We start from the raw sequence: 25,417 nt of genomic DNA on the forward strand, positions 1-25,417 counted from the left end.
AACTACACACTGTTTCACTGTTTACCTGACAACCCATACCTGTGCTTGAAGACTAAGGACAAAAGTCTCCACCCACTACAAACAGTCCTCTGGCCTCGCTAGGGGAATGAAAGTCCTTTCTCTTCTGTTTGCCAATACGCCTTTTTTTCAAACATGCACCAGTAATTGTATATTTACAAGTCTTTCTTACTCTAGATCTAGGATTAGCAGACTTTTTCTGTGAAAGGCCAGATAGTAAATATTTGAGACTTTGCACTCTGTCACAATTACTTGACTCTTCTATGGCAGGGCAAAAAACAACCATAGACAATATATAAACAAATGAGCTTGGCTGTGTTCCAATAAAACTTTATTTATGCACACTGAAATTTGAATTCATTTATTTTTCATTCATCAACCCCAGCTCTAAATCTGTGATTCCTAAAGTTTTTCTGTGCATCAGAATCCCCTGGAGAGCTCGTGAAAAGACTTTCTGATTTGGTAGGTCTGAACCAGAGAATTTGCATTTCTGAGTTCCCAGGTGCTGGGCCCAGACCCCACGGTGAAAAAAATCACAGCTCTGGAGAGCAAGTACCGTGTCCAATTTGTCTCTCTGCAGCCCCAACACCAGGCACATAGCAAGGAACACAACAGGCACTTAAATGTGTACTGAATGAATAACCAGATGTAAAGACAAGAGTTTAGGCTTGAAAGTCAGGAAATGATAAAGGAAGAAATCCGTCATCTCAGAGCTGTTAAAGCACCCAATGGGATCCACCCTAAACGTGCTCTGCCAACTGTGCTTCCCCTTGCGCCATCAGACCACACTGGATGGGCAGCAGGAGGAAGAGCGTGGAGGAGGGTCGTGGTCTAATCCCTCCCCTTGACCAATGAGGTTCTGGCTTCGAGGCCCCGCCTTCGCTGGCGAAGCCCCACCCCTGGGCCGGCACTCACCTCCTGCACTAGGTTGCGGAGGAAGATGGCCTTCTGCCGCAGTGGGTCGTGCACCAGCCCATCCGAGAAGAAGATCATGCCCTGTGGGAAGTTGTGCTGGGACAGCCACGACACCACCCGCTGCTTCTGCATGTCCGGCCTCCCCGTGATGTAAAGGATCATGTAGCCCAGGTCCTGCCAGTGCCTGGCGAGACGGCATGGTAGCGTCCAGGTCCGCCCAGGACAGGCCACCCGCTGCCCAGAGATCTGCCCCACCCGCTGCTGCCCTACTGAGAAGCCAGAGGTGCTGCTCTGAGGAGCGCTAGGGAGAAACCAGCGGACCCTCTGTCTCCTGGCCCATGCGCAGAGTTGGACCCCGTGAGTCCTGGACATCTCAGGATGGCCTGCAGGTTCTGTTTGCCCACAACAAAATTAATCTTCCGACGGCTTACCCCATTTGCTCAAGTCCTCTTCTGAGCCAGAGACAGGCCGCCTTTGATTCCTGCCCCCCCCCTTCCCACCTCCATTTAGACAGTTTTGCTGGTCTACCTGACCAGGATCTTGACTCTAGCTTTTAGCCCTGCTCCTTACCCTTGGCTCCCATCGATTGGGAGTTTCTGAAGCTGGATCTGAGATCTAGGAAGGTTTGTATGCACAGGCACAGGTGCCACCCACAGGGATTCTTGGGAGTTGTGAGTGGGGATGGGGTGGGGATGGGGGTTCTGTGCTGATACAAAGCAGCTTCTAGAGAGTGCCACAGTGAAGGAGGTGGGAGCCCCAGAGAGAAAAGACCACAGCCTCCCCTTTCCCTGTGGACTGCGGAGGGGACTGGAGGTGGGCTTATCCTAACGAGAGTAAATGACCCCGCCATATGAGCAGCAGGCTGTTCCCACGGCTTGTGAATAGCCAGAGGTCAGCAGTCCCTCCAGAGCCAGTGAGCCAGCCCTGTCTTCTCTCCCCAAAGCAATTGCTGTTACTGGGGGAAGGAAGGGCATACCCACCGCGACCCTCAAGAATTCCTAGTGCCCCATATCTGCCTACTCTTGCCATGCTAATCCTTTGGAGTTTACAATTTCTCATTCCCATCTCTTGTTTTCCCCCCACTGGACTTGATTTTATCCAATCAGCTGCTCTCTCTCTGTCAGTGTCCAGCCCAGAAGTTGGCCTGGAAGTGGTAGAGGTGTGCATGGGTGGAGAGACAGACAGAGGAAAGGAGAAGGAAGGAAGGAATGAACAAATGAATGAGCCAAGGCCTACAAAAGTAAGGAGTGTGCCCAAAGACCTTCTGTAAACTCCTATTGGGGTGACACCAGGACTTTTAAGTTCCCAGCCCCAGAAACCCATAGACTTTCTAGAGAAAACCAAGGGGGAAATGCAATTCCCCCTGGGCCACTGGCTCTGCCCCGAGGGGAGGCATGTTCCTGGTGGGAGGTGGTACTCACCGGACAACATCCACCGCACCTGGCCGGACCTTGGGGTCACTTCCCATGATAGACACACTGGCAGCAAAGGACCCATCGATGCTGAACACCACGCACTCCATGCCCCTGGGCAGCACTGTGAGGTAGCTCATGGCACAGGTCTGGTCGCCCCTGAAAGGTACCAGCCTGAGGTCAGCCTGCAGCTGGAATCAGTGTCAGTCTGGGGCCAGGGTCAGAGACAATCTGGTGACATTTCCTGATGACAGAGATGGTGGCCTCTTCCATTTTCTTCTCTCCATACAAAGATGGAGCCCGAAAGAAAACTCTGAGCACCCATCTTATGGACAGGTGTAGCTGGAAGGACCACGGAAATGGGGAAGCCAATGTGAGAGTGTTCCCTTGAGCCTTACCTGACAACCATCTTCACAGGATAGACACCAACCCCCAAGCGCCGGGGCCGGGGCACGTTATATGTGATTCGGCCACTATTGTTGGTGATCTCTGTATCCAGGTGTACCCAGCGTCCTGAGGAGGGCTCTACCATCACCAAGATGTCCACCTGCATGCAATAAAGGAAGGCAAGGACCCCACTGAAGGCCGAGGGGCTACAGGCTCAGCAGAGAGGCTGAGCTGGGAAGCTCTCTGCCATTCAGCAGGCCCTGGGACATAGGTTCCTGCCTGACATGCCCTGGCTTTACCATCCTCCCTCTCTCTCTCCACTGAAGACACTTGGGCTTATTTTTCTTTCTCATATGCACCAAGCACATCCCTTACCCCTTGATCCCCTGGTGCCACCACCATCTGCCTAAGCAGGGCAAGTGGCTTTCTGCTCATGCTCCTACCATGGACAACCCCCACCCCTCCTACCATGTGGAGCCATTAAGCACCTGGTGCAGGTGGGTAGCTGAGGAGGAGATGCCCAGCCCTTAGTACCTTTTCACCGGTCAAAGCCACCATGTCAAGAGGCCCATACATGAACCTCCCCACCAGGACCTGGGGACCATCTTCAGCAGCAATCACATCATTGGCCCGGTGATTAGCAGTGACATTCTGGGAGGACAGAAAAAAAAAAAACTCAGATTTTGCATTTTATCATTAAACCATTCTTAGGATGGCCAGAGGGATGTGGACCTATGGAATCAGGTTTCTGATTAATTTCTGATAGGGTTTCAGAGATGATTCCCACCAAGCCATGAGAGAAACAGATCAGGATTCCCTAGCATTGTCTTCAAGGCACCTGGACTTCACATAGAAATGCATTTACTGCTGTGGACCCTCCATAGGCCCCTGAAGGAACAACCAGTCCTCTCAGCCTCTCTGTTTTGCACGTCTAAATTCCTAGGCTGGAAGTTGCCCGGTCATCTCTGGCTCTTCCCTTCTGTATCCCGGCTCCCATCCAACAGCCATTTTACCATCCGTCTTTTTCCAGTGGAAAATTTCAAACACTCAAGTGTAGAGAGAATAATAGAGCAAAGCCTCGTGATTCTGGCTGCCTTTCCCCCACTTATCAACCACCTGCCATTCTGGTGTCCTTCTCCTTGTCCCAGCCAGCCCAGCAATCCTGACTAGCACATCATTTGATATGTAACCATTTCAACATCTTCATTCTTCACTTCTTCCTTCAGTTCATCCTGCAGCTCTGAGTCCTGAGTTGGTTCCGACTTCCCAACACCCCCAGGTTAGCTTTGGAGACCCTCATCTCTCAACCTGGTGACCCGTCTTTCATAGTACTGTCCATGTGGGTATCTCGGCCACATCCACATCACCTCTGCCTGAACCTTGTTGAGAGCTCCCTAATGGAGTACCTTATTCACAAACTGCCCCATGAAAGATCCTCCATTGTTATAAGGCACAGATGTGTGAGCATCTTGCCAGGCTCCCCATACTGTGCATTCCTGGCCTTGCTGAGAAGCCTCTCCAGTGTCCTGTCCCTCTGCCCCCTCCTCCGCCTGCTGGTCCTTCTAGACCCAGCTCTCGGGGGCCTCCAGGCTTTGGCTCACACTGGACTCTCCACACTGTGCATGCCTGGCCTTCTGCCCCCATCTACTAGGACCAGACTCAACTTCATCCTCTCAAAGAAGCACTCCTCCAACTCCCCAAAGATGCCTTCTCGACCTCCTCTCACCCCCATGGCCTTTACTTCATTTCAACAGATGTCTGCAGACTCTTCATCGGCACCAGTCCCTAAGAAGAAGCAGTTGTGGGCCCTGCCCTGGAGGCACCCAGCCCTCTGGGGGACATAAGCACCCTTATAGGAGCACTGAAGAGTGAAGAGTGAATTTGTGGAAATAAGCGCATCATGTGTTCAATATGCAAATAAAATGCAAATGAAAACCACACAGCTGAGAGGACCAGAATCAAAGAGACAGACAATAATAGGTATTGCTGAGATGGGGAGAAATCAAAAACCCTCGTACACTGCTGGTGGGAGTGAGTGTAGAATGGAGTGACTGCTATGGAAAAAGTCTGGCTGTTCCTCAGATGATTAAGCACAGAGTTAACTATTTGATCCAGCAGTTTTACTTCTAGATCTGTGCTAAAGAAAAATGAAAACATATGTCCATACAAAAAAGGTATGCATGACTATTTATAGCGGCATTATCCAACAGCCAAAGGTAGAAACAAATGTCTATCAACTGATGAAGGGATGAACAAAACATCCACACAATGGAATTTTATTCAGTCATGAAAAGGAATGAAGTTCTGATACATGTCTCAAAAATAGGTGAACCTTGAAAGAATCATGCTACGTGAAAGAAACCAGACACAAAGCATCACAAATTATATGACTTCATTTCAGTGAAATGTCTAAAATAGGCAAATCTTCAAAGTCAGAAAATAGATTTCTGATTACTTTGGAAGAAAGGAAGGTTTGGGACTAAAGAAAGATAACTAAAGGCTTTCTTTTTTGAGGTAATAAAGTGATTCTAAAATTGACTCTGGTGATGGTTGCACACACCTGTGAATATACTAAAATCCATTGAATCGTATGCTGTAAGTGGGAAAATTATATAATATGTGAATTATATCTTAAGTGTTTACAAAAAAGAGTTGATTCATAAAGCATCGATCATCCTCTATCCATGTCTGATCTTCCCACCAGACAGGAGCTTCCCATCATAGCAATGGCTTTGTCTGTTCACAGTCTCAGATATACATGGTCCTAGCAGAGGGACTGAGACACAGTAGGCACTGATGATAATATACTGCGTGAATAAATGAATGTATTTTTCACTCTGCATATGAATGTCCACATCCCGAGCTGCTGCCCATCCTTCAATATCCTACAGAGGAGACTGTTCTCAGACAAGCCCTGTATGACCTTGTCATGGTTTGGATCTGGAATGTCCCCCAAAGGCTCATGTGTTCAAGGCTTGGTCCCCAGTGCAGCAATGCTCAGAAGTTAGGGCTTTGGGAAAGAGATTGGATGGTGAGGGATTCATCCATTTGTTCATTGCCGAATGGGCTAGTAGGGATTGGGGCCCAGTTGGAGGGAGTAGGTCACGGGGACATCTTTGAAGGGTATGTCTTTTCTCCAGCCCCTTCCTTTTCCCCACCCCCACCCCACTCCCCAGTTGCCATGAGCTGAGCCGCTTTCCTCTACCATGACCTTCCGCCATGATGTTTTTGCCTCACCCAGGCCTAAAAGCAATGGAGCCAGCTGTCCAGGGACTGAAACCATGAACCAAAACATTTTTCCTCCTTTATGTTGATGTTCTCAGGCATTTTTGTCACAGCAACAGAAAGCTGACTAATACAGACCTGCCCTGACAATCCTTTCCACCTCCATCCTGATCTCTGCCTCCCTCTGTCATGACAAATATCACACCAGGCCGTATTCCATGAAAAGTTGTGTGACTGTGCAGGACACTTTCTGATTCCAGATAAAAGCCCAGCATGTAGAAACTCCCCCACAACTGGCATCTCCACACCATCCCTTGTGCCCCCAACCCCTACTTCAGGGCTCCTGTGGAGCCAGGCGTGGGGAACCAGCTTACCCACCTACCCTGCTACATGGATCTCAGCCTATGTGAGCACCGAGCTCTTATTTACATGGATGCCTCAAGTCTCAGGGTAGCCCCACCACCCCAAAGCCAGAGTCCCAAGTGGCATGTGACCCCAGCAGGCACGTACCCGAAGCTTGACCTGGGTCCTCTTGCGAAGCCACTTCTCACGGGGGCTAGCGGGATTCAGCGCAGCGGGGTCTAAGCCAGCACTCTCCTTCACGCTCACGTTCTCATAGCGCATCACCTGACCAACAGCCAAGGATGTCAGGCCCACCGGCTCATGGCCAGCCAGGTCCTCCCCTGTCCTTCCCACCTCCCAGCCCAGGGCCTTCAGAGGCTGGGGGCCTCAGGACCTGTCTCCTTGCCCACATGACCTGATAGCTGAGCCCGAGCACTGTCTCTCCAATGGCTCCGTCTGTGGTGCAGTCTTGGTCCTCCAGGTCTAAACCTAACGTCTACCAGATCTGCACCATGCTCTGCCCTCCCTCCTGTAAGGTGACCCTTAGATAGACCATTTGGAGCCCTGATCCCAGTTCTCCACTTCCCAAGGCCGTTACCCCAGTCACACTTCCCTCTCAATTCCGCATAATTGATCTGACCCTTGGCTAGGTTGTTCTCTTTGGCATTCAAAGGTTCTGTCATGTTGCTCACCTTAAATACAAAAAAATACTCTCCCTGGAACCACTTATGCCTTCTCAATTTCTGTCACATCCCTGTTCTCCCATAAAACATTCCACGGAAGATTGAGCCTAGACTCTGTCTTCACATCCTCACCTGCCTCCTTCTCCTCCGCCCACTCCAATAGGCTTCTGACCCCATTGTTCCACTGAAGTCACTCTTCCCCAGGCCCCAGCAACTCCCATCCTGCCCAACTCAAGGTTCACTCTGATCTACCCACTCCAGGCTCTCCTCTGACCTCGAAGCATGTTCTTTCTGGTCTCTCCTAAGGAGTTCCAGGACTCAGCGTCTGAACATCTCTCCATGGTGACATCCTTGGGACCCATCACCCGTTTTTCAATGCCATCCAAGCTCTGACACATTCATCTCACTCCTGATGTCTTTCCTACACTCCAGGTTTATCTGTTCACCTTCCTTCTCAGCACCTCACAGGCCTGCGACACATCACATGGCCAGAAACTCAGCCTTGGCTTCCCCGTTAGTTCAGCTCTGCCCCAACCCCAGAAAATGGCAACCCGGCAGGATCACTAGGCTCCCCTCTGGCCCTCACAGCCCAGAATCAGTGAATACTGCCACCAGAACTCAAATATGGAGGCTTCTCATCACCTCCACCACAGTATCTTAGCACTTAGTACATCTCTAAGTTGGGGACCGTACCTTAGTCCAAGCTGACATCTCTAAGGCCTTCTAAACTTGTCTCCCCAGGGCACTCAGGCTTCCTCTTGTGTCCCCCAACAGCAGCCCCCAAGTTTCCTTATCAAAATACAAGTCTGTCGATGGCTCTTCCTGGCTGACAACCCTGCTGCAGCTTCTTGTTGTAGACAGGTTGAAATACACCCGAGCCTTGACCATGCAGGACGGCCATCCAGAATGACCCCAGTGCTCCCCATCCTCCTTCCCCATCAGGTCCTCCCCACAGTCACTGGTCTTTCTGCTGCACCTGCCACTTTAAAGATGAGGACACTGAGACACAGAAGGGAGCAGCCATGTATTGCTCCAGTGTCCAAGTTGACACCTTGGTGTGTTCTCCTATGTAGTTTCTACTTGACTTTCCAGAAAGTTCCATTCTGTTAGCCACACAGAAGCCAGTGGGTTCTTTATAAAACCCAGTCTCTAATAATGTCACCACCCCCTTGATTAAGTGTCCCAGTGCTGCCAGAGTGGAGACAGGACTATAGGGGAAGGGTGAACCTCTGGAGGGGCTGGGGGCGGGGTACAGGGAGGGGGCAGCAGTACCTGTCTCAGGATGAAGGAGACCACATCAGTAGACTCCCAGTAGCTGGCGTGGAAGAGGTGGGGCAGGGCCACCGTGGGGAAGGCGGTGAGGACATCGGGGCAGTACAGGGCGTAGTCGATCCTCTTGGTGCCCCACCACTTGGCCGTGACTGCGGATCCAAGAGGGAGGTGAGGACAGAGTGGCCAAGGGGCAGCGTGAGACTCCAGCTGTACGGACCCAGGGGTAGATAGGCCACGTGGCACTCAAGTTTAGGGCCAGAGCACTAATGAGCTCCAGGGAGTGGGCCGCTCTGCCTCCTTCCTTCTCACGGTGGCCTGTCCACTCTACTCCAAGATGTCTACACCAAACTAGTCCCAGGAAGGAGGACCAGACCCATAAAGACACTCAGGCACACCCCAGGGTGCTGCTCAGCAGTGATTTCCAGTGGGCTCTGGGTGAGGTCAGGACTGAGTCTATGCCTGGAGAGGTCAGGCCTTGGTTACAGACCAGAGTCCTGTCCAGAGTCAGAGGTCAAGGCCTTTTAAGGTCAAAACTCAGTCCTGGGTCAGGGGCAGGAGTCGAAGCTCCATTCAAGATCAGAGCTCCGTCTTGGCCATGGTCAGAGTTCAGGGCTCTGTCTTGGGTCAGAGGTCAAAGTTCTCTTTGAGGTCATTGCTCAGCCTGACCTCAAGGTTCTACCAACAGTCCAACAGTCCCCAAAAGGCAGGACCCCCACCCAGGATTGCCTTGACCCCTCCTCCCTACCCAGGGGACCTGTCCTCAGCATCCTGACTGTGGACCAACAACCACCCAGAGCAAGGTCCCTCTCCCTCAAATGCAGGCAGGGCCCCAAAAGGACCTCACTCACTGCGGGAGGCACCCACAGGTGCCAGGCCATCCGAGGATTCTGAGCTGTCACTCTGAGAGCTGCCCTCACTCATCCTTCGTCCTGGGCGCTGGGACCTTGGGGCCTGAGGGAGTGAGGCAGGGGCATCCGGAAGTGGTGGGCTGCCCCGGGAGTTGCCCTCCAGGAATAAGGGGCTGTGGGTGTGCAGGGCATCAGCTGGAGGGGGAATGTCAAGGTCAGGGCAAGTAGTGGGTCTCCAACAGAGTTGCCCACTAGGTGCCAGCTCCGTGCTGGGCAGGAAGCTGGACACACAGAGGAACCAGCCCTGGTCCATCAGTCAGCTTGCACCCCACAGCATGCATGCACACACACAAACACACACACACACACACACACACACACACAGAGCCGGAAGGGACTCCTTTTCCATAGTCTACTGTTGTGTTCCATCTCCTCTCAAGTTGTAAATTATGCAGGCAGGAGTGAGGGTCCCAACCATCTCCCTCAAACCCAATAAATAAAGCTGCAGAGGAAGGCTAAGGGAGATTGAAGAGGAGGTCATTGAGGTGACGTCTAACCATGTCTTCTTTTATCAAATTCCTCCCCTGGGCCACAGAGGACTGTGGCTGAGCTGGAATGAATGGAATTGAACCCCAGTCTAGGAGCTAGGGTGGCCCCTGGGGGTAGGAGATCCTTTGACTAAAGAGGGAACATTGTAGGATGGACAAGGGAGGTTTGCAAGTCCTGCACACCCATCAAAGCTCCTGGCAAAGAAGAGCTTTGGAAAATAGGTCTCTGAAATACAGGATGCTAATTGGTTTTAGCCTTGATGAGTCACTAGCACAGTATCCACCGCCCCCCTCCCCATCTCTGACCCAAACCTCCAAGCGGGCTTAAGCTAGACCTCCTCCTCGGTGGCGTGGAGCCAATGCTCTGATTTCCAAGCCTGGGATTATCCCCTCCAAGACTGCCCTGTCCTAGCTCAGCCTCTGAGCCCGGGAGGCCACACTGCCCCTTCCCCAAGCCCACCCCCCAGCTCCTGTTTTCCTGCACCTTCATCTCTTCTCCACCTGTACAAATGCACCTCCCCAGTCAGACCTTAGTCAAAGGCCACCTCTTGCATGAAGCAATGGCCCACTCCCCACTGTGCCCTTCCATATTCCAGTTGGGGCCCTTGGGAATAGCGCTGGACATAGATCCCTAGATTTGCCTTTCTGACTACTGGACTGTTACTCTGTCCCCAGCCACAGGAGCTTGGCCAGGAGCCTATCAGAAGGCAAAGCAGAGGTTTCTGACACCAAGATGCCTCATACAAAGCCGGAACTCGGCACAGGTGGGTGCTCTGGAGATGAAGGAATCAGCTGTTCTGTTCTCCTCTCCTCCAAGAGCACAAGACCCTGCTCACATAAGTCACCCATCAGCCAACCACTTGCAGAGGCTGGACCAGGAGAGCGGCTCTGGAATACCACCTGGCTGGGGCCCAGCTTCCAGCTCACACACTCTCGGGGTCCCAAGGACCTACCGAGCAAAAGAGACTGTCCATCGCCCAGTGGGAACCTCTGGTAGCGGGGCACGCTGACGGGAGGCACCAGGTGGAACTTGGGCTCCAGCAGTGGCTCCAGCCGTGAGGCAGAGGGGTCTGCGCAGTGGAAGAAGCTGTAGACCTGGCTGCAGGCAGGACGCACCTGGAAACCTGGCGAGTCGGGTGAGAGGGGAAGACACATGGGGAAACCCACTTCTAGGATCTGCCCCCTCGGCCTTAAAAGGCTCCCTGGAGTCCAGCTTTGGGGAGCCTACTCTTGTGCTCGAGAACCTCTCCTGGCTCCCTTCTACCAACAGGAACAAAGCTCTTATGTCCAGTTTGGAATTCAAGGCCTTGCCAACTGCTTTACCCAGGAGTGTCATTTACCACTGCACCCTGCGTCTCTGGTGAACACCTGCAGTTCCCCAGTCTGCTCAGCTACTTTCCTTTCTCTGTGCCTTTATTCAAAGGGTTTCCCAGGGGCCCTCCCTCTACTATTTCCGCTGGTCAGGTGCCTTTCAATTCCTGCACCTCCCAAGTCACTTAGTTGCCACCTGATCTATGAAGCAGATCCAGGTTCCTTAGTCAGGTAAGCAGCTCTCTTTGTTCAGACCTCCAGGGACCCCACAGGAAGGATTGCCAGAACCGATGGAGCACTTCTCTGGCTGACCAGCAGGTGTCTCCACGGAGGCCCCTGCCTGTTCCTTGGGTATCCATGGACTGGACCATGCAACCTCCAGGGAATCCTGGAGTTCTTCTGTGACATGGAGGGTGGCCCTGAGTTCTACCTCCTCGTTGCAACCAGAGCCCCTTCCTCTTATTCTATTCCATGTCCTAGGTTGTCAGTAAGCTTTGGAGGAAAGTATGGAACACTCTGGACACAAGAGTTACGCCCCCTGTTGGTCAAATCGCCTGACATATGCATTTTGGAGGAACATGAAAAGCGTTATAAGCTTCAGGGTAAGTGTTTATGGCTACTCTTCCCACAGGGCCTGACTGCAGGACAGTGGGGTCAAATCAGCCAGGAGCATGTGACAGGGACAGTGAACTCCTGTCTGCCTTTGTCCACCAGCTTTTCCTCCATCCGCCCTGACTCCAGGACCCTCCTTGCCCCATTTCCCACCCTCCTACTCCCCCCATTTTAAGACCCTGACAAAGGGGCCTAAGGACACACTGGTATCTCAGGTCCCAGTCTGTGCCATACCCACCATCCAGCCCAGGCAGCACCGTCTTCCGCATGGCCAGGACCAGGCCCAGGGGCGAACCAAACAGGAAGAAGTCAGACACATCAAAGTCAAAGCGGCCCAGGCTGACCTCGGGGAGCTGGGACCCCCCAGCTGCAGTGAGCTCGGCCTCATCCTTCAGCATGCTGGAATGGATGCTGCCAGAGGAGGAAGACACAGGGGAGGGCAGGTCAGGGAAGGACAGGGAAGTCACCTAGCAGGACAGCCTGAAGCCTGAGAGCCGAGAGTCCATCCTCCATCTCAGGGGCACAGTTCAGAAGCAGAGTCTGCTTACCCGACACCATCAACATGAGTTGGCGATAATCTCAGCATTGGCCGGCCACCAAGACCCAGCCAACATTTGGCTAAAGCAGGGGTCAGCAAACTTTCTCTGCAGAAGGCCAGATGGTAAATATTCTGGACTTTGTGGGCCATATGGTCTCCATCACACCGATTTAATTCTGCCATCAAAACATGAGAGCAGCCACATAGGACACTTCACAGTACGTGTGGCTGTGATCTGCTACAACTTTATTTACAAAAATGGGCTGAGCACCTGGGAAGTAACTAAGCATTCTGCACGCAGACAGGCCTGCCCCATGGAGCTGCCACGCTGAGAATTCCTGCACTGTCTACCAGAGAAACCCAGCCTGGCCCATCCGCAGACCAGCTGGCTAGTGTCAGCCCTGCCAGGATGAGGGCTTTAGTTGTAACTCCTGTTGCAGACAACCCGCAGACAGACGCAAACAGCTTGGTCTCTCCACCCCCCTCCAGTCAGCAGATGAAACGGGGCTGAAGGAGAAAAACAGAGACAGGACTCCACACACAGAATCCCAACCATTCCCATTCCAGGTGTCTGGAGCTCCAACTTGTATCCAGCCAGAGACCCAGAGCTGGGTGCTGAGGATCAGGAAGAAAACTAGGGACCTCTCCGGAACTTCCAGTGAGCATTAGGTACCACTTAGAGATGACAATATAACCAGGGAATGGTGTGATCTATCAGTCAATTAACTGAATGCAAATTCTACTAAAATACTCGAGTTGGAGGAAAAACAAATTTAGAAGTAGCAATGGAAATAGTACAGGCAAGCATCCCACCCTCTGGAGTGAGAGTCTGCAAAGGTGAATCCCCAGTCCTCAAGTTCCTCTGCCTCTCACAGTGTGAGCAGCTCACATGGGGGAAGATGAGGCTGGTGTTTAACCGTACATATTTCATGGACGGCGTGGCCCCCAAACACGTGCCAACTCTTTAATTGCCAAAGAAACAGCCATCTGTCCCTGCATCAGAGGGAAAAGCTGGCTGTGTTGGACCAGCTACCAAAAGCCTCCAGTTTCTTATCACTCTGCCTATTTGGGTCTTTCCTAAAGGATTTTTCAAGGATGAACCTTCATTTGCATGTAGCTGCTTTTCTAAAGGAGAAATCATCAGAGGAGCTTTAAATATTTCGAAGTTTAAACACATAGAGGTTGTGACCTAGTAATTACATCACCAGGAATCTATCAGAAGGAAATACAGTCATCACCCGGTTATCCACAGGGTGGACATTCCAAGACCCTCAGTGGATTCCTAAAACCATGGAGAGCATTGTACCTTATATGTGCTGTTTTTCCCTATGTGTACGCACCTGTGATAAAGTTTAATTTATAAATAAGGCATAGTAAAAGAACAACAGCCCAATTATTATAACAATATGTTAAAATGAAAGTTATGTGAATGTGGTCTCTTTCTCTCTCAAAATATCTTACTGTACCTTTTCACCTAAAGGAAGTACTTTATAGCTTCTCTTTGGCATATACAAATACCAGCATTGTTACTCTTGCCATTTAGGGCCATTATTAATATGTAAAAATAAGGGTTACTTGAAAATAAGCAATGTGATGTCACGACTGTCAATCTCATAACTGAAATGGCTACTAAATGACTAACAGGTGGGTAGCATATACAGGGTAGATACATTGAACAAAAGAATAATTCACATCCAGAGCAGAACAGTGTGAGATTTCATCATGCTACTCAGAATAGTGTGCAATTTAAAACTTATGACTCATTTATTTCTGGAATTTTCTAGTCAATATGTTGACACAAGAAGCTGAAATATGTTGATCACAAGAAGCTGAAACCACAGAATGCAAAACTTTGGATAAGGTAAGACTATTGTAAACTTGATATATACATCAATGTTAATACACAAAGATGTCCACTGTGGTGCTATTTATAATAGAGAAGAATTCAGAGGAAAAAAAAATATCCAGTTACTAGGTTTAAGTAAGCTGTTATCCATTTGCTCAATAAAGTATATTGCCATTAAGAATATTTACCAACTATTTTTAATTATATGGGGAAAAGATCATGATGTAAAAGACTTTGAGAGAGGTTTTGTTGTTTATTTGGTTTGGTTGGTTGGGTTCTTTGTTTGTTGTTTTAAGTAATACCATATGCAAAGTATGTTTAAAAATATAGAAAAGAAATACTCTAAAATGTCAATAGTGGTTCCTGTGCCTGGGAGAGGTCGAGAGAGAAGATATATTATTTTCTTTCTCTCTGTTTTGTTTGGCGGTGCTAGGGATTGAACCCAGGGCCTCACATATGCTAGGCAGGCACTCCCCCACTGAGCTACACCCACAGCCCAAGATGATATATTTTCTAAGGGTTTTAATGACCTCCTGATACTTGTCACTTGTGTAAGAAACAAGGAGCGTGGGAGGGAAATGAGACTTGAGGAGAAAGAAAGGAAAAAAAGACATTCCTGCCAATTTGGGTCTATGATTAATACTCCTTTGTGTTCTAAATAAATGTATAAACCATGCATTTAACCCTTGTTAGTTAACCGTCTCTTCTAAAAAGTTAAAGGACAGTGCATGGAGGTCTATAAACAGAAGTGTGCTGTTGCTGGGTGTGAGGGCACACGCCTGTAACCCCAATGGCTCAGGAGGCCGAAGCAGGTGGATCGCAAGTTCAAAGACAGCCTCAGCAACTTAGTGAGACCCTGTCTCAAAAAAAAAAAAAAAAAAAAAAAAAACGGGGTGGGAGGGAAGTACAGGGATGTGACTCCATGATTAAGTGCCCCTAAAGTCAATCCCTGGTACAAAAAAAAAGTGTGTTGTGGTCAAAGCACTGAACTGGGGACAGGGAGACCAGAGTGCTGACCTCCGCTGTTTGGCGTGAATGGCCTCCTCTGAGAAATAGAGAGGACACACACCTGGGGTAACTCTCAGAACATGCTCCCATCTGTTACTTCACTAGATTCTTCAAACCATGCAGAGAAGCGGTATGGGCAGGGTTGTTCTTTTGCAGAAGAGAAAGCTGAGGCTCAGAGAGGTGAAACAAATTGACCCCAATTCTTTCTGCAAGTTTCAGCAGAGCAATGACAGAAAGCAAGTCCCTGGATCTCTATGCAGGACTCATGGTAAGTGGCCTGGGTCCCAGCATCTCAATATTTCTCTAGGGGTCCCCATGGAAGGGTCTGGGACAGGACTGTCTCCTGGATGCTTTGATGAAAAGAAGGCAGAAGCCAGGGCGGGGGGTACCTTGAGAGGAAGGCATGGTGCTGGGTGATGGCCTCACAGTCATAGGTGGAGGAGTCGCTCTGTTTCCGCGGCAACGGTCTCTTGGGTTCCTCGTCCTCCACCCCGCTGGAGATGTCGATGTTGCTTTTGCTGAGCCGCTTGCTGCTGGCCAGACTGCAATCTTCCTCCACCATAACTGGGGTGTCCTTAGGGGCCAGGTAGAAGACAGGAAGCACTGCAGTCACAGGAGACTCTGGAGCCCTGCCTCCTCCCCCGGGCCACGAAGCCCTTCCTCCTGTGATGTGGGGAGCTACGCTTTCAAAAAGTGGCACGCAATGATGGGGCACAGCTATCTCCTATGTCCATGGGGATGGCCCTCCAGCTGTCCAGTGACATGAACCCCAATTAGTACCCTGTGCCTCAGTTTCCCTACCTATGATAATCATCTCTAGCTACTCTTGCAGGAAGGATTACAATATAAGCCATTGTACCACGATGTCACTGTGCGAACGTGAAGGGTCAGCAGAACCACCCCCAGGGGAGGCCCCTGATCTCCCAGGGCTGGGGGAGGGCTCCCAGAGACAAACCCTCCCCAGTCCCACCACCTCGCCGCACCTGGGTACTGCTGATGCTCCCTTTCCGGCTGCTGCTGCCAGGGCTGTCCCCTGAGGGTCCCGCACTGTAGCAGATGGCATCAAAGGCCAGGAGTCCACCCACACAGTCCCCGATGAGACACACCTGTAGGACACACAGCTGGCACTGCATGCAGGCCTGCCCCTGACGACCCCCTCACCCCCAACCCAGACAGAGCAGGGGTCACTTTCCCGTGGGAGAATAAGGCATTTCTCCTATAGAGGCACTGAGAGCCCAAATGGGAAGCAGGGTCATCCTGGGGTCATGGTTTTATCTAGGGTCAGCCCAAGGACAAAGATCAGCCTGTGTTCAGGGGTCAGACTCAGCTAGGGATCAGCACGGGCTCCAAATCTTAGAATCTTAGCCTCATTTTTCCAATCTGCAGAAGGCAGGCAAATCCCAAATCTCAAAAGCCTCCTTCAATCTCAGATGCTCTGATTCTAGAAGGGTCTGCCTTGATCTTTCGGGCAAAGACCAGCCTCTCTCCCGGGCAGCAGCGAGGACAGAGAGCAGGCCATCCTACCTGTCCACTGAAGCCAATCCCATCAGAGGACTTGAGGAACTCGCTGTAGACCTGGTTGGCTCGCTTGATGACGGTGGCAACGGCATCCTGGTACTGCGGGGAGGAGATGGCCAGCAGGGGCAGGGCGGCCAGAGGGACATGGTCCTGGCTGCTGCTGAGGCAGCCCTCATCATGGCTGGAGGGGTTCAGGCTGCAGACAGGGGGCCCAAGGTAAGCCCAGCCAGGATCGGGGAGCGGGCAGGTGTGGGGCTGAGGACGAGGAAGAGGAGAGCACTTGCTGGCCTGGCACTGGGCCCCCTGCTCCAGGGACTCTTCAGGAAGACCCAGGCAGGTGCTCGTGTGAGACAAAGCACCGGCCATGGAGACACGGGGAGCAGGAGGGGGAATTCAAGCCTGTGCTGACTGCTGTGTGTCCAGCCCGTGGTGTGGCACCGCCATGCTCTCCTGCCCTCTTCTCCATTGGCCCTAAGGTCACCCCAGTTCCTAGGAAGAAGTCAGCCAGGGAGCCAACTAGTGTGGGTTGCGGGTGGGGGGACATAGCATCATGCAGACTTCCTGGAGGGCAGAGGGTCTGAAGTAGGTTTTCAAGGAAGCCTTTGGAGAAGCTGAGCAGGGAGGAGGAGAGAGGGCATGCCAGCCGTGGGGCTCACACTGCTTGGAGGCGGGCACCTAGCTGAATGCACAGTATTGCAATCCCTTTGTGGGGGTGTTATATACAGAGCTCTCCCAGGCTTTGCAGAAAGGGCTGAGAGAGCCTGCCCTATGGCACCCACACTCCTAAGAGAGTGTCAGACTTCACATCACCTCTCCTCCCCCACCTCCCTGCCCGCCCGCCCCCCTTAGAAAGTCTCTCCCTTACTGGGCCGCTGAGACCACCCTCTCAGCAGCCTTCCCATGTCCACCTGGCTTGCCTCAGACCCCTGGTGCATTGTTGAGTCTGGACATAGAGAGAAGCTGGGAACTCCCCAGCCCTGCCCAGAGCCAGCCCTTCCCCAACAGTAGAAGCTCAGGCTGACCAGAGCCCAGTTCGGATCCCCCTGGGGACCCCATGGAATCTAGGGCAAGTGACAGAGCTCAGGCACCCTCGGCAGGTGGCAGAGTCCTCATGATGTGCATGGCTGACACCACCAGCTATTCCTCATCTCCAAAGAACACAAATTAGAGGAAACAGGCCTCCATTGCAGCCGGAGAGATTTTAATTAGCTGAGAAAGAACTCCCTCCCAGCAGTGATTACGGGGTGATTAATGGCCCTGGCAAGGAGCTGCCTGGGGGAGAGGTAAGCTCCCTCCTGCTGCACCCTTGGATGGCCAGGCCATCCGTCTTCCTGGAGATAGTGGTGACCCTGCTCCGGAGGTCAGATGTCCTGCGGGTGGGGAAGAGGCGGGGTCCTGAGATGGATTAGGAAGAAGACAATTAACTCCCAGACTGATAGTATGACAACAGAGCTGCCTTTGCCTCAGCAGCTCCCAAATCCTGCCACAAAGCAGGGATTGGGGAGTTGTTAAAGATGCAGATTTCAGGGCTCCCACCTCCCGGTTCAATGGCTCCGGGGGGTGAACCTACACATCTTGCTTTTACAGTTTGACAAGAATCACACCAGGGACTGGGGCGATTAACTAGGTGGGGAACCAGCAGCCTAATCCCCTTCCTTCCTTCCTTCCATCTCTGATTGAGATCTGCCTGCAGGCGTCCTGGGAACACAGATAAATCATTCTCTGCTCACTCAGTGCAGGGAAAAGAAAGAGGGAAAGAAAAGGTCCAGCCCATGTTGGCTCCTGATCAACCCAGGGCAGGGGGACTTTGGCCTTTCCAGGAACCCCTGGACAGGTTGCTCAGCTGAGGCTCTCCCCAGAGCCACATCTGGCTGAGCACACCTGCTCCCTTTTCCCTGGATGGTTGGGAGCTTCCCATGCACCCCAGCTCCTTGCTGGGACTTTCTTTCCACAAGCCCCAGGGCGAAGGGGCTCTTGAGGCTCTGGCAAGGTCTTGTGAGAGGGGCTTGGATCCAGATAGAGGTGCCAACAGCTCTCTTTCACCCCTAGCTACGGAAAGTACCCAGCTTTTCGGCTTCCAGTCCTAACAAGATGCCAAATGTTCTATGGGACTTGGGCCCTGCAGGTGCTCAGGTCTTTTGTGCAGATTATTGAGAAACCAGAGTATCCACCTGGCTCCAGGCACCTGCCTTCATTAAATTCAACAAGAATACCTTGGGGGCACTGGAGCCCTAAGGCCCAGGAGCAGTGGGTGGGATCCCCCAGAGGGTACAGACTCTGGAGGGCTCCTGGTGTCTCAGTTTGTCCCCCACAGATACTAGTACCTACAGTGGATGGGGACGCACCAGCATCTGCAGTAAGAGTGCTGCCCAGGGCTCGGTCTGTGCTTCTGTCCATGCCATCCCTGCTCCTCCTGCTCCGTGAGGTTCTCTGCCTTGTGTCAGGACCTCTTCCTACCCAGCCCACTCTCTACCAACGTGTGCTGACGCGGGGTGAGTATGCGCATACACCAGCACACAGAATCCTCACGAGCGCTCTGGGAGGCAGTTATTATCGTTACTGCTCCCATTTTAAAGATGCAGACACTGAGGCCGGGAGAGGTTAAATAGCTTCCCAAGGTCACATCACAGGAATTCAAATCCAGGCTGATCTGAGAGGCTAACACTTGACTGTTATCACACTCAAAAGTCACCTCCTCTAGGAAGTCTTCCCTGGCCTTGTCTCAGAGTGTCCACAGGTAATTATGGTAATTATCCCTAGCAGGCAGTAATTGCATAGCTTAGGAGTGAGGCTGCCTTAGTGTGGCTCCTGGCTTCGTATGCTGGGTAACTCTGGGAGAAAATGCTGAACCTCTCAGGTCCCTCATCTGTGCCAACTGGATCAGGCCCACTGAGCCCAAGAACTGGACCCAGGGAATCATGAGCACCTTAACACGACTTGCTCCCAGGTAGAAGACTCTTGCAGACCACTTTCCACCAGGGATGCTCATGATCAATCTGGATGTGACACCTCCCAGAGGCCTCAGCAGGCACCCCCCTGCCCACCAGGTACCCGCATGGCAAGAGCAGCCCTTCCAACGTCCCCCTGCACCCACCAACCCAGCTCATCCAAGCAGAAATGGACTCACTTAGAGACGAGCGAGAAAGCCTCAGAGCAGATGGCAGGACAGGGGACGAACTTGATGAGGATGTGGCCTACAGCAGCCGGGAAGTGGGCACGCATGACCTTCTCCAGCACAGAGCCGAAGGTGTGGATGTCAGCCGCCTTGCAGGACGGGTCCCCTGACCCCGTGTCCAGGACGTTCCCCCCATGCAGCACCAGCAGGAGAACGTGTGTCTTGCAGGAGCGCTGAGAGCAACCTTCCTGAGAGGGACAGGGTTGGGATAGAGAGAGGCAGGCAACAGGGGACGGGGGACATAAGGGCATTGGGGGATGGGGAGCTGTCCAGTCCTCTGTGTGGTAAGACCTCCGATGCACTACGAGCATCTTGCCAGAAGTATATCAGAGCAGGAAGAGTCTGAAGAGACCCTTCACGTTCATAAGGGAGCCTGAAGCCCCGAGAAGGACAGGGAGCTGCCCAGGGTCACCCCGCAAGTCAAACAAAGATGAAAGCTATGCAGCCTGTCTACTCTCCTAAGGCTCTTCCTAAAATCCTGACCACAGATGGGCCCAACCGTCTCAAAAACCCAACACACCTCGCTGTCCTCATGGATCTCAATGCTTCCCTGGGCTGGAAACTTCTGTCTTCTCAGGGAAGCCCGGTACAGTTCTCCTGCAGAGGGGACAGAGGAGCATTCAGCATCTCCAGGACTCCCATGGCAACAGGACACTCCCCGGGCCCAGTTGGCCACATAGCTCTTCTATTGAAGAGCTAGGATTATATCATAGTTAGGACCTGGGGAGAGTCAGCCGGTCCCGGTCCCTGTCTCTGCAGTCCACACATCACGGTATGCTTTGTCCTACTAAGAAAAGGAAGCATGGCAGAGGTATGCCAGGGTGGGATGAGTAGGGGTGTTTTAGGAGGGGACTGTCCTGGCTTTTCTTCACCAAAAACAACAGCCACAGTGTGGTATCAGCTGATGACATCTACTTCCAGTCCTGGCTGTCAATCTGAGTCACGCCTCCCTCTGAGAATAGCTGGAAGAGCTGGTGTGATGGTTAATTCCATGTCAGGTTGCCTGGGCTCAGGGATGCCCAGATTGCTGGGGAAGCATATTTTCGAGGTGTGTCTGCGAGAGTGGTTCCAGAGGAGATTAACCTTTGAATTGGGAGGTTGTAAAGAAGACTCACCCAGTCCACGTGAGTGGGCATCATTCAATCCACAGAGGGCCTGGACAGGACAAGAAGGCAGGGGAAGGGAGAATTTGCTCTGTCTTACTGAGTATGTTTGTCCGTCTTCTCCTGCCTGGGGACATCGGTGCTCCCAGGGCTTGGGCCTTTGGACTGGGACTCATACCATGACTCCCCTGGTTCTTAGGCCTTTGGGCTTGGACTAAAACTATACCATTGATTTCCTGGGCCTCCACTGGCCAACACATCATGGGACTTTTGAGTTTCTGTAGCTGCATGAGGCTGTCCTTCACGATCAGTCTCTTCATATAACTCTGTCTATCCTGTTGGGTCTGTTTCTCTGGAGAACCCTGACTAATACAGATGGATAAATAATTTTTAAAAAGCCATCTGGTTGAGCCAGGCAGGGCGGTGCATGCCTGTGGTGCTACTTGGAAGCTTAAGGCAGGAAGATCGGAATTTCTATGCCAGCCTGGGCAACTTAACAAGATCCTGCTTCAAAATAAAAAGGGTTGGAGATGTAGATCAGTGGTAGAGTATCCCTGGGTTCAATCCTCAGTACTGCAAAGAATAAACCTATCTATCTAGTTGGGGCAGATGGGAACAGGGGTAGTTCGGAGGCAGAGCACTTGCCTGGTGTCTATGAGGCCTTGAGTTCATCCCCAGCATCACAAATGATAATAATAATATAATATAATAATAAATATAAATATATATATATATATAAATATAAATATATATATATATACATATCACATATACATGTGTGGTTGAAGCTCTCAGAGTCATAGCAAGCCCTTGAACCATGATCCAGAGGAAGGTGGACTCTCAGAGAGGTATGGCCAACACTCGGGAGGACCATCAACATCACCCAGAGCTTTGGAGTGAAATTAGTTACTGCCAAAAAAAAAAAAAAAAAAAAAAATGTGCTCCTGACTCCTCCCAGTTGCCTGGCTCAACACCTCCTCCAGGAAGTGCTTCCTGGCACCCAGCCCTTCCTGAGCACTCATTTCTCTAACACAGAGGTCTATAGCCAAGGGTGGAATCTGGCCCACCACCTGTTTTTGTAAATAAAGTTTTATTGGCACACAGCCAGGTTCATTCATTTACATATTGTCTACGGCTGCTTCCACACCATAGCAACAGACTTCAGAAGTGACAACAGACTTACAGCCCTCAGTGCCTAAAATATTTACTATCTGGCCTTTTACAGAAAAATGTGCCCACCCCTGATTTAACACTCATGCCCCCCAAATGTCATGATATCCACCTCTCAGGTAAAGAGAGACCTCAAAGACACCCAGCAGCTGCCCTCCACCCCAAATTAATGCCTGCCACCCTGAGGAATCCTTCCTTCCATCCGGTCCACCTTGCCTCCTTTCCTTTCCCCACTGTGAGATGGATACCACCTTCCAAGACCCACAGCTAGGCCGTGAAGCACTTGTTTGCCTTTGTTCATGGGGAGCTCGTTGTCTCTTACAGAAGCGTGGTTCAGATGAGGATGGCCTTTTCCTTCACACATTCCCGCTCTTACCCTCCAGGAGCCTGCAGCTCTCTGATAGGAGTCACATCTGGGGACAGTCCTTCCCACAGGCTCCCTGGGCATCCCTGACCTACCTGTGTAGGAGTCAACACCTCCTCAGCCACCACCAGCCCAGGAGGAGGGTGCTTTGCAAAGAATGCCCAACAAAGAGCTTTCCTCCACAGAAAAATACAGTTTCTGAAATATTCTGCCCTCCCAGACATAACCCTGGTCAGAGGATAACTGTTTCCTAAGCGCCTAGCAGCTGACCACACAGGCAGGAAATCATTTCCTGAGTGATGGATTTTAGGAGAAGGAGACAAAGATTTGTTCTGAAACCTGACTCTGCCCAGTACTTTCTGATGCTCCTTCCAGTAGCTCAAGTTCTTCTGCCTTTCAGGCATAACTCAAGACTTGGCCCACCAGGCGAACGCCTGTAATCCCAGTAGCTCAGGAGACTGAAGCAGGAGGATCACAAGTTCAAAGCCAGCCTCAGCAACTCAGTGAGACCCTAAGCAACTTAGTGAAATAAAAATTTAAAAATAAACTGAGCTGGGGATGTGGCTCAGTGGTTAAGCACCCCTCAGTTCAATCCCTGGTAGAAAGAGAGAGAGAGAAAGGAGGAGGAGGAGGAGGAGGAGGAGGAGAAAAGACCTGGCCCTGGGTTTGGCTAGGGGAGGCCTGGACTCCGCCCTTAGGACAAGACAATAATAAAAGACCACAGGAATGGCCTGGTTTTATTGAGCACTTATTATGTGCCAGGCTTTTATGTGCTTGACATGTCTAATCTCAATCATCCTCTCAGTTTGGATGGATTTGCTCTTAGTCCCATTTTATAGTCAAGAAAACTGAGTTCAAACAATCCAGGTCACCTGCCCCAGGACACATAACAAGATAGAGGGAACCTAGCTGGAGGATCCCACGTCAGGCAGAGGAAGATGCTTAGCCAGGTGCAGCACTATCCTTCTGAAGCACACAACACTGCAGTGAGGTGAACGCAGCAATCCCCATTCTGCAGGAGAAGGCACGGAAACACAAATTGACAATGGCACCTCAAAGATGAAAGCCCCGTTCTGCTGCCTGGAAACCTCTTCTTAGGACATGAAGTGTTTTGTCAATAGGAAAAGAGCACACCTGGAGAGGAAACCGACAAGCAGCTGTGCTTCATGGTGCCTGCAGCCTAACCTGCGGCTCTAGGGCAGGTGGCACAGGAGGAACAGAGCATGGCCAGGGCTGAGACTATGGCTGCAGAGCCTGGGATGCCCCTCACCTCTGAGGCTGGGAGAGGCCTGGCTAAACCATAGACTTTGGAACCAGAGTGCTGGAGCTCAAGACGTGCCTCCTATCCTCCCGTGCCTCAGTTTCCTCATCTGGAACGCAGGATGCTATTATTAATGACCTCACAGAGCAGTGGTGAGGATAGGTGGCTCATCTGCATGAAGAACTTCAGGCAGGGCCTGGAGTAGAGAGGTGCTCTGTGTTAGTGGCTTTTGTTATTCTTATTCTCCAGGCTCAATCAGGGGGCACAGAGCTGGGGCCACAGCTGACGAATGGAGCTGGAGGCTGATGAGGACATCGCCGCCTCTGCACTGGCCTGCCCTGCCGCCAAGTCCCTCCCTGAGCCCTGGCAGGCTCACCAGCCTGCTGGGCTGGGTGCCTGCTTGCAGTGTGATTACAGGATTAAATGCTGTGATTGCCACAAATTACCATAGCGAGTCTATAAATAACTTGCAGGGAAGACATGAGGGTCCTGCTGTCTCCTGGGCACCATGCCCTCCAGTAGGTGGGGGCTGGAGCCTGCGCCCTCGCTGATGACACAGACTGAGGAGCTCCTGCCTCCTCCATCTGCCTAGAGTCAGCTCCTTCGGGCCCACGCCACGCTCTGGGCAATGAGTTGGTGGACATGTGCTGCATTCCCAGCCATAAATGATGCTGAGGCGGTTCCTGGCTCAGTAGGGACAACAGCCACAGGCTGGGACTGGGCAGGGTTGTCTTCAGTGCCACTCCATCCCTCCACAGCCAAAGGGAAGAGTCTCACCTCCTACGCAGCTTGGGGACAGAGCCTTGCTTCCTTTCTGGGCACGGCTAGAAGTGTTTTGCTCTGGGCAAAGGAGGAGGAGCGACCTAGCCTGCCAGATCTACACTGTGGTCCATCAAGAGTGGACTACCAGGCCGGGCACGGTGACGCATGCCAATAATCCCAGTGGCTCGGGAGGCTGTGGCAGGAGGTTTGTGAGTTCAAAGCCAGCCTCAGCAATTAGTGAGGCCCTAAGCAACTCAATGAAACCCTGTCTCTAAATAAAATATTAAAAAGGGACAGGATATGTGGCTCAGTGGTCAAGTGCCCCTGAGTTCAATCCCCAGTACCCGCCCCCCGACCCCCCCAAAAAATGTTGACTACCAGGACCAAAGCTACCCCACAGGAAGGCACATCTCCAGCCGTAGCAGAGGCCTTGGGGTCACCCTGACTGCGGCTTGCCTGCAAAGCTTTGCCTTCCTAAGAACCAGCCATTCCTACCACAACAATTGAGGTCGCTGGCTCTATGCACCCACAAGGCATCCCTTTTTCTCTCTTCCTGGTCTTTGCTTATGCCGAACCCTCTGCCTGCTAAGCCCTCTCTCACTTTGCAGAGCAGAAATCTTCTACTTGTCTTGCAAAACCCTGCTCAATTGTCAGTGCCTCTGGAAAGCCTTCTCAGAGCTACCAAGGCCATGTGGCAATCCCACAGCCATGATCTGGGTCTGGCTACTGCTGTGAGCTTACTTATCTATGGTCCCAACAGACCCTTGAATAGGGTTTATCAGCTCTCAGGTCCTGGCATTTTTGGGAAAACTTTTTGGAAGCAAATATCCCAGGACACACACACAGCCATGAAACATCTTCATGCTGCTAAACCCACAGGAGAAATCAGATTCATGGAAGCCCCACTGGGAAGCACATTTCTTGAAAGTCCCCAGGGAAACTGGTATCTGGCAAGTCATGGAGCAAATGAATAAACAAATGCTTTTTGTTGTTGGTGGTGGTGGGTGGTTGGTTGGTTGGTTGGTTTTGCAGTACTGGGGATTGAACCCAGGAGTTATATATATCCCAACTCTTTTTAATTTTAGAACTGCCTAGTCCA

At 51.7% G+C, this 25,417-nt stretch overlaps 1 protein-coding gene across 2 annotated transcripts in view; it reads right to left on the bottom strand.

Moving 5' to 3' along the window:
• Nucleotides 1–25,417, bottom strand: part of PITPNM3 (PITPNM family member 3) — a 95,402-nt gene that overhangs the window by 8,426 nt on the left and 61,559 nt on the right. The window contains exons 5-18 of one of the 2 annotated variants that reach the window (XM_081271078.1): nucleotides 20,179–20,255; nucleotides 19,611–19,846; nucleotides 16,490–16,679; nucleotides 15,949–16,071; nucleotides 15,355–15,539; nucleotides 11,812–11,984; nucleotides 10,604–10,774; nucleotides 9,103–9,297; nucleotides 8,255–8,403; nucleotides 6,468–6,584; nucleotides 3,267–3,383; nucleotides 2,744–2,892; nucleotides 2,355–2,504; nucleotides 934–1,117 (exon numbers count right to left, since the gene is read on the bottom strand). In XM_081271078.1, the coding sequence (XP_081127204.1) occupies nucleotides 934–1,117; nucleotides 2,355–2,504; nucleotides 2,744–2,892; nucleotides 3,267–3,383; nucleotides 6,468–6,584; nucleotides 8,255–8,403; nucleotides 9,103–9,297; nucleotides 10,604–10,774; nucleotides 11,812–11,984; nucleotides 15,355–15,539; nucleotides 15,949–16,071; nucleotides 16,490–16,679; nucleotides 19,611–19,846; nucleotides 20,179–20,255 (2,216 nt within the window). The remainder of the gene's footprint in view (nucleotides 1–933; nucleotides 1,118–2,354; nucleotides 2,505–2,743; nucleotides 2,893–3,266; nucleotides 3,384–6,467; nucleotides 6,585–8,254; nucleotides 8,404–9,102; nucleotides 9,298–10,603; nucleotides 10,775–11,811; nucleotides 11,985–15,354; nucleotides 15,540–15,948; nucleotides 16,072–16,489; nucleotides 16,680–19,610; nucleotides 19,847–20,178; nucleotides 20,256–25,417) is intronic. The other variant, XM_081271079.1, reaches the window with a different exon arrangement.

Source organism: Spermophilus citellus (genome assembly GCF_964194105.1).
Source record: "Spermophilus citellus genome assembly, chromosome: 17".
Taxonomy (NCBI): Eukaryota; Metazoa; Chordata; class Mammalia; order Rodentia; family Sciuridae; genus Spermophilus; species Spermophilus citellus.